The following is a 9,021-nucleotide window of genomic DNA, read 5'->3' on the forward strand; positions in this document are numbered from 1 at the left end:
CAGCAATTTTCAACTCTTTCCACATATTCTCAATTGGATTGAGATCCGGGCTTTGACTGGGCCACTCCAGGACATTGACCTTTTTGTTTTTAAGCCACTCCAGTGTGGCTTTGGCTGTATGTTTGGGGTCATTGTCCTGCTGGAAGATGAATCTTCTCCCAAGTCCCAGGTCTCTTGCAGACTTCAGCAGGTTTTCCTCCAGGATTTCTCTGTACTTTGCTGCATCCATTTTGCCCTCTATCTTCACAAGCTTTTCAGGCACTGACACAGAGAAGTATCCCCATAGCATGATGCTGCCACCACCATGCTTCACGGTAGGGATGGTGTTCTCAGGATGATGTGCGGTATTAGGCTTGCGCCAAACATAGTGCTTTTGAGGCCAAAAGGCTCTATTGCCGCTGATCCCAAAGACCTGGCAGCTACTGTATATAGGTAACAATAGGAATTGTCTACCTGTATAAACAATTTGATAAACTAACCTGTTTGTTTTATAGTGCTACTTTAACACTGTTTTGTCGGTAAATTAATATACCAGGTAATTGTATCTTTATTACTCAAGAAAGAAAAAAAAATAACAGATGTAATAATGTTTAAACCAATAAAAAAAAAAAAAAAACATTACAATAAAGTGGTGGAGTTTCAAAATTTCAAAAAAACACAACAATAAGCTGTTAGTAACAAGTATGTCTGCCTTGCACATGCTATCTTAATGCATTGCCTTCTGTACTGTACAATAATCCCCCGTCCCCATCACAGACCCTCAGTCCTAAAATTCCAGGTGATGCAAAACTTTTGGCCATAGCTGTATAGAAAATTGCTGCAATCTTTGGTTTAAAATGAAAAAGAAATTTTAAAAAAAAAAACGTTTAAAATAAAATGTGATTACCAGAAAGTGTGAAGGTAATTTTTTTTGTTTTGTTTTGTTTATACTCTTAGCTCCATCTGTTAATCTACTATATACTATAATATACTTTGCTGTAGGTGGGGTCAACTTAAAAGATCTCAGACTCCCAGAACAAAGTAGGCTATGTTGCTTTACACATCAGAAATGAGACCATTCAGATTTTAGCATACTTATTAAATTGAATTGTGGTGTCTAATACTAGTTAAATAGACGTAAGTTTAAAATGGTGTGACAGGATTCACATTTTTGTCACTATGGTAATCATCATGTCATCTGAAAGTGTATCTATGACGTCATTTAACGCTTTTGTAAGAGATGACATATGGTGGCTAAAAATGACCACAAAAAAGTACTCCCTTCTTTTACAAGACAACGAGCGAAACAACTCAATTTTCAACCCAAATCCTTGTTTTAGCCGTTTCTGTACCATTCACTCGCGTTTGGATTTGCTTTACCCATAATGCCCATCGGGCTACCAGATTTCCCAGAGAGTCTCTGGGTTTGAAAGCGATTTGGTGGATTGTTCTGCAGCCACACACACGGAGGAACTAGGCATTTGGACCGTAAACGCGATATGCCTCCAAAGAAACCAGCGCCAGTAGCTAGTAAGAAAACGGATCAAAAGAAGAAGGAGAAAATTATTGAGGTGAGTGTGCCTGAGTTTATCTGGTCCCGGAAAACTGACACATAAAATTATAGTGAGCCATGCTGCATTCAGGGCCTAGTGCGACCGGCAGCAGCCTGGGTTTCACCCAATACCTTGAACGCTGCTGCTGTGTAGTTTGGCGCTGCAGTGAGAAAAATGACATCCGCCAATATTTAGTGAATGTTTTAGCCTGGTGCTGATGTACGTTAATGGCTGTTTTTCTATTCATATAAAGAACCATTAACATTTGTATTAATGTTAGCAGCAAAGGTTCTGTAAAAGCACACTACCAATATGTTAAATCATTTTTCTCTTGCTTCGTGTAGCGCCATTGTCAGTTTCTTTTGATCTAAAATGATTGTTTTGTCGTCCCTATTGTGCTGATAATCCATATGTAAATGTACTGTGTTGTATCAGTTTGTATATTCTCCATTATTTAACTGGTGTTTTATTCTGACATATAACTTACCGGTACTTTATGCAGTGACCCAACGCTCAGCCATTTTTGTCAAATCGAGAGTTTTAAATTTACAATAATTAGCCTGTATGGGGCCAATACACTGAACAAGCGGTCACGGGTTAATTTTTTTTTTTTTTTTTTTTTTAATTCATTGTTCCTTAAATGTAGTTAATTCGACTATTGAATCATTAAGTTATACAAAGGTATGTGTTTAAAAGGTATTGCCTTTAAACTAAGAATGTAAACTAAGATGTAAACTGTAAAAACTAAAGAAACCAATGTCTTTAGCAATAAAAAAAAAACACGATCATGTTTGTTTACAATGAAAATTGACCTGTTAAGACTTGGTATATCCTATTGGTTCACAAATTAGGCTAGTCGTTTTGTAACTTGGAATTCTATTTAAATATTTCACTATCATGAAGTAACCTTTTTGTTTTTAGATACTGTTTTAACTTGTCTTGTTTTTTTTTTTTTGTTTTTTAAAGGATAAGACTTTTGGTTTGAAGAACAAAAAGGGAGCCAAACAACAGAAATTTATCAAAAATGTGGCACAGCAAACCCGCCAGGTAACTACAACAAACTCTTGATGCAGCCAGCGTCTCTTTGAAGACATGTTTTTAAACTCTGCAGTGTGTTCAATCATTTACTGGAAGCAAACTAAACCCTGTGCCAGGTTCTTAAATGTGACAAGTAGCGCATCAATAAAACAAATGTTTGCTGTATTTAAGTGCTAATATATATATATACATACACGCACACACACACACTATTCTTTAAGAAATGGGAATTTTCAAAGGGAACTACATATTACATGGCAATGGGTAGGCCTACATTTCATGGAAATCATGACAACCATGAAAAGTACAGCCTTATCAATGAAGTTTGATTCCTAAGTTATTTGTAAGTGTCAGGAGCTAAGATTGCATGAAATACCTGTTGAATGATGATTAACTCAAGAACTACTAACAGTGGTGGTGTTGGGTTTTTTTTTTATACTTTATAATTGTACAGTATGTATTGTGCACGTTTTGACAAGACTACACAGGATACTATTTTAAGGGATTTTGTTAATTATGATTGTTTGTTTGATTTATTTATTTCTTACACATGGTTTTATAATGATACTAACACTAGGTCTAACAGCTGTAGCAGGGATGTAGGTGTCTAACATACTTGTTTTCTATTTTTTTTTTCAGACTGGTGCAGGTGAAGGAGATAAGAACAAGAAGACAGATAAGAAAAAGGAACTGTCAGAGTTAAATGAACTCTTCAAACCAGTGGTTGCTGCACAGAAAGTCAGTAAAGGTAACTGCGTTTTAATATCTATTTGGAGGAGTGGGTCTGAGTACATGGAGCATGAACAATTTCTTTAAAAATTATATATATATAATTTTTTTTTTAAAAATTTATTAAGCTTTATCCACTATCCTATAGGTGTCGACCCCAAGTCAGTGGTGTGTGCTTTCTTCAAACAAGGACAATGCACTAAGGGAGACAAGTGCAAGTTTTCACATGACCTGTCATTGGAAAGGAAATGTGAAAAGCGAAGTGTTTATTTTGATGGCAGAGATGAAGATCTTGAGAAAGGTAAAGCAATAAAGCCACTTTCTCAAAGCTGTCTATGAAAGGTAAAACAGCAAGATTTGTGCAAACTGTGTGTGTGAAATCAGCATATCTGTATTTGTTTTTAAATGGCTTGGGTACACTTAGCTTTGTGAAGACAGCACAATTTCCATTTATTAGTTATCTCATAGTCAGTTAATAAGCTCAATAACGTACACAAGGCTAGGGTTGTTTGTGTAGTACACACTTCTTGGGTATATTATATGCAACTTGTTGAACATTATTCCTTGTGTATCTCTAGATTGGCAGCCTGGCTTCTGAGGTGTGATGAGTAATTTTTGTCTTGCATACGAATCATAATCTGTGTTTTCAGGCCCATTTTGTATTTGGGTGAGTTATTGGACGTTGGTTTACAACTACTTTTTTTTTTTTTTAATAACCTAGATACAATGGACAATTGGGATGAAAAGAAGCTGGAAGAGGTTGTAAACAAGAAACACGGAGAGGCAGACAAAAAGAAAGCAAAAACTCAAATTGTATGTATTCCTAATTAATTTATCCCCAAGGTTATACTATATATTGAAGCAGAAAGTTTCTACTGGTTAATGTAAGCAGGTAGCTTGACCAGTAGTATTTAGTTCACTAATATACTTTGCAAGAAAAATACACAATTTTTGTGAATCTTTCATTCTCAATAGAAGGACTTAATCTGACTTCTCATTTTCCATTCCCTAAATAACAAGTTGGCTTGCTTGCTGTATATACACAAAAAAAACTTTCCTCCACTAGATATTTGAAGCGGAGTCCCATAGAAATAAGGACATTTTTTGAGTTGTGAGCCTCAAAGTAAAGTAATGTACCGCAAATATAGAATGGCTTCTGCAACATATGCTAGGTCTCAGTTACTGAAATCAGTTGGTAAAGTTATTTAAACCTTTGCTTATATTAGGAAGAATGTTTTTGGCTTTATTTAAAGTTGAAGATTTTACTGTTTGTGTTTTCATTAAAATGATGTGTTGTCTTGCATGCAGGTATGCCGATACTTTCTTGACGCTATTGAAAATAACAAATATGGCTGGTTTTGGGTGTGTCCCGGTGGAGGTGATGTTTGCATGTACCGCCATGCCCTTCCATCTGGATTTGTGCTGAAGAAAGACAAAAAGAAGGAAGAGAAAGAAGAAGAAATAATATCAATGGAAGAACTCATAGAGAAAGAGGTAAACCTCATGTAGTATGTAAATAATTAAATCTATCAATTGTTTTTGTGTGTGTCAATTTATACTAGACTGAGGCCAAAATGTGCCAACTGGGTACGTGGTATATAGTAGGAATCTCTGAGAAAGCTCATCTTGTAGCTGGTTAGTTAGCATTATTATTATTATTATTATTATTATTATTATTATTATTATTATTATTATTATTATTTTCTTTGCATTATGTGTTTTGTTACCAACATAAGAGACATTTTCAAGCAACAACTGCAGTGTCATATGGTGTTAATTGGTGTTTGTGTCCTTGCAGAGATCTGCCTTGGGACCAACTGTTACCAGGGTTACCCTCGAAACATTCTTGTCCTGGAAGAAAAGAAAGAGGGAAGACAAGATAAGTAAAGCTGAGGTTGAAATGGAGAAAAGAAGAGCTGACTTCACAGCAGGAAGATCATTTGGGGTATGTAAGGTGTTTGAGCCAAGTGTTGAGGACTTGTGTTAAATATACCAATGAATTTAATTTATAACCCTTTTACATGTCTAGAAGAAAATCTAAGAAAAACTAAAGGTGTTTGATTGTGTACATCCCACAAACATGCTTGAATGCAATAACAATTTAATCCACACAAATTGCCATGTATCTGATGTTTACATGTGTGGTTGGAGTTGTGAAAATATGCAACCAAAGCTATAAGGTAATTTTATGAAATCTCAAAAGTAATATCTAGGCAAAGTTGCTTATTGTAATATGCTCTGTCAGCATTTGTCGGCAATCTATGGTTACAGGTGTTTATGTAATTTGATATATAATTGATTATGGCTTCTTATACAATTACTTTATAATTTTTAAAAAGTATTCAACTGGCAGTACAATTATGATTTTGTTTTAACAGGTCAGTGGTCGTGAAGTGTTTCAGTTCCGACCCGAGTTAGTGGATGATGATGACGAAGAAGCTGATGACTCTAAATATGTCCAGAACAAGGATGATAATGATGAAGATGAGGTAAAGAGCACTTTAACATTTAGTATTGCTGTACAGCATTGTTTTGTTTTTTTTCCCTTGTGTGAACCTTCAGCAGATTTAATCCCTCAAAAGCTGTTATGTTCCAGGCTGATTGATTGAGGTAAAATGTCCTTTTTATTTACAGATTGAAGATTCTGTGCAAGTCAATGAGATTGATCTAGCACGATTTGTTCCGAAGGAAGTAGAGTATGCTGGCATCACAGTAGCTGGCACTGACAGATTTACTGCGACAGATGGTGAGTACTGGGTTAAATGGCATTTTGTAGGGATCCCAACTCAATTCTGTCAAGGAGCAATAAATGATCAACTTTTAGTTTAAGCTTTGCCCTGAGTAATCGTATTTAGAATTTGCATATTTTAGAAATAGTGAATAGAAATAGTAATTTATTTAATGTATTGCAGCCAATAAGATAAGTGGGGCATCAGGAGGTGCTGAAGCAAATGGTGAGCACAGTGAAGGGGAGACTCAGGAAAATGAGGAGATTGAAGCAGTTCCTGTTGATGAGAATCTTTTCACGGGGGAGGATCTAGATGAACTTGAAGAAGAACTAAACACACTGGATCTGGAAGAATAATATCACAACTGCACCCTGCAATACTTCATGGAAACACGAGGCCTGAACTAAATGACAATGTTTCACATTAAATATCTTCATGTTTGAAGTGTGCAGTTCTCTGCCCCATTGCTCCTGTGAGGTACAGGATAAACAGGTGTGTTAGATACTGAGCACCTCCTGAGATTCTAGTCTTTTTGGGCTGTACTGCACATTAGAGCTAAGAATTGTGGGTATTTCATAACAATTAATAATGGCTTATACCATTAAAGGTCAAGTGTTGTCCCATGACCATCTTTATCAGTTTAAAAAAATCTGAAATACGTGTTTAAGAATTGATTGTTTTAATTCACATATTGAAAGATTTGTCATTTAAAGGGTACTGTTTAAGAAGAGTAATACATTTGGATGAACTAATCTGGGAACAAGATACTTACTCATTCTATCAGAAACACCCTGTCAAAATGCTTATGATTCTTTGTTTTGCCACATTGAGTGCAATTATTAGATGCTGAAGCCACTTCCTTATGGAAGAAGTTCAAAAGTTGTTTGTTTTGACACTTAAGTGCCTTTATTTTATGTTGGCAAAATAGGTTAAACTTACATTATCTAAGATCTGTACTAAAAATGTGATAACTGTGAGGATGCTGTGTTACAGAATTTAATATAGATCCAGCAATGTTATACTAATGGTGCAGTTTTGCTAACATGAAATTGATGCCTAATTATGGAAGCCAAATAATTATTTATGATGGATAATTAGTATTTCAGACATTTTATGATCTATAAAAATTAAGTCATTTGTATACCTGTATCAGGGAGAGATCTGAAGCTACTTGCATTGTCTAAGAGTAGAATATAGTTTTAGTACAAAATAGCAGGTTTGGAGGGAAATGTGTATGAACATATGAATCCTAAAAAGACTTAGTAATCAAAGGAAACATAGACATACTTGCTCAGCTTTAAATGATCTTCTGTAACAGATCCTGAATACACCAAGTTATTTTTAAAGCAGGTGTAACTGGGGCAGGTTTTTTTTTTTTTTTTTTTTTTTAATCCGGCATACTTTCTTTTCCCCGCTCTGTATTAAATTGTTTTAAATTTCCCTTCCATATTTATGCCGAGGTATGTTGTAAATAAAAATGATCGATTTAAAGCATTTTTGTTTTAAAATAAATATCTCTGATGGAACTTAAAATCTGTGGAAAAGGGTACAACAGCATCATCATAACTACACATAAACCGTGGGGTTAAATGTCCTGTATTTCTTATTTTAATTAAAATGGTTGGTGGTTAGTCAGCATCAATAATTTGCTTTGTTGTCTAGCACTTTTAAAGAGTAAGTAGCGGGGATCCGAAAAATCCGAAAGCGTTATATACCCTGTAATTTCTTTTCATTATTAACATTGACAGCTTTTTACACTTACAACTGTAAAGACTGTTTAAAAGCTCTTTTCAAAATGGCTGCTCCAGTGCATTGGGGTTTGAGATCTGACCTCTAAATCACTGCAGGAAGAGCAATATAAATAAATAAATAAATATAAAAGTGCTCTGGCTTTTCTGTTCCGTACCACACCATGGATCGTCATTGCTGTGTTACCTGTTTGATGTGGGCAATAATCCTTACACTATCATGCACTAGCGCAGACATTTTTAAAGGGCTTTGAAACAGACTTTAAAGTTGTAAGTGTCAGGATGTTAACAATGAAAAGAAAAACGACAGATACTTATTTAAACAGTTGTAGAAACACATGGGAACGTGCAACGCTATAGTTTTCGGAACCCTGCTACTTACTCTTTAAAGGTACTGTAGAGTAATGCTCTGAAATATACATTGAAACAGAAGGATCAATTGGCGGCTGCTACAAATTCAGTGGGGCTAAACAGCTGACTTTAACACAAGTGTGGTGTCATAAAAGCTAACCTGTCCTTACAAATGTGATTTATTTTTAAAGTAAAAAGTGAATCTCACTAATTAGTTTGTAAAGCTCTATTGGATATATGTCATTTATTTTTCATCCAATTCTTTTGAGACTTTGTATGGACATTCATGGACAGGGTATAGAACCTGATGACCTACTTCATCTTGCATATTGGCTTGTAATTAGTAGTGTTAATTGGTTATGTTTCAGAACGTGTCTGATTTTTTATGACCGTGAATCATGATAATCCTGTGAAAGATTGCTTCAGTGGGTTAAGCTGTCATTGAGGTGAGGTTTTCTTGCAGTAAATGTAGTTTCAAGAAACAAACACAGACATGCTCCTTACCTATTATGGTTAATTGTTAAATATACAACACAGGACAGGATAGGTTTTATTGGTTATTGTACACAGTTCATTAACTGCTCTTGTGCACATGGACACCAGGGGGCAAGCAAATGCCATTGGAAAAAAGTATTGGAGTGGAGGGGGGTGAGAGACAATCTACTGAGGATTTTTTTAATCCTCTGCTTGGGATGAAATCACTTGTAAAGGGGAAACTTGGTATTAACATTAAGTTATTGAGTATCAGATTCTAGAGGTAAGACAAGGGGGCTCTTTCCATCTATGTCAGACCTGCATTTTTGCATATACAGTATCTGGATAATTTGTCAAATTGTGATTAAACATTTAATTGCTAATTCTATTCTCTACATACTGTTGATGCATGTCATGGAC

General features: G+C 35.2%; 1 protein-coding gene across 1 annotated transcript; it reads left to right on the forward strand.

Moving 5' to 3' along the window:
• The first annotated feature begins 1,302 nt into the window (after window positions 1–1,302).
• On the forward strand, window positions 1,303–8,354 carry LOC117426264 (zinc finger CCCH domain-containing protein 15-like). The gene is made up of 10 exons (XM_034043670.3): window positions 1,303–1,550; window positions 2,499–2,579; window positions 3,210–3,318; window positions 3,448–3,600; window positions 4,021–4,112; window positions 4,608–4,793; window positions 5,098–5,244; window positions 5,678–5,788; window positions 5,934–6,045; window positions 6,212–8,354. The coding sequence occupies exons 1-10, from the start codon at window positions 1,479–1,481 to the stop codon at window positions 6,382–6,384; spliced, it is 1,236 nt and encodes a 411-aa protein (XP_033899561.1). The 5' UTR covers window positions 1,303–1,478; the 3' UTR covers window positions 6,385–8,354.
• The last annotated feature ends 667 nt before the right edge of the window (window positions 8,355–9,021 follow it).

This window comes from Acipenser ruthenus, chromosome 11 (genome assembly GCF_902713425.1).
Source record: "Acipenser ruthenus chromosome 11, fAciRut3.2 maternal haplotype, whole genome shotgun sequence".
NCBI classification, from domain to species: domain Eukaryota; kingdom Metazoa; phylum Chordata; class Actinopteri; order Acipenseriformes; family Acipenseridae; genus Acipenser; species Acipenser ruthenus.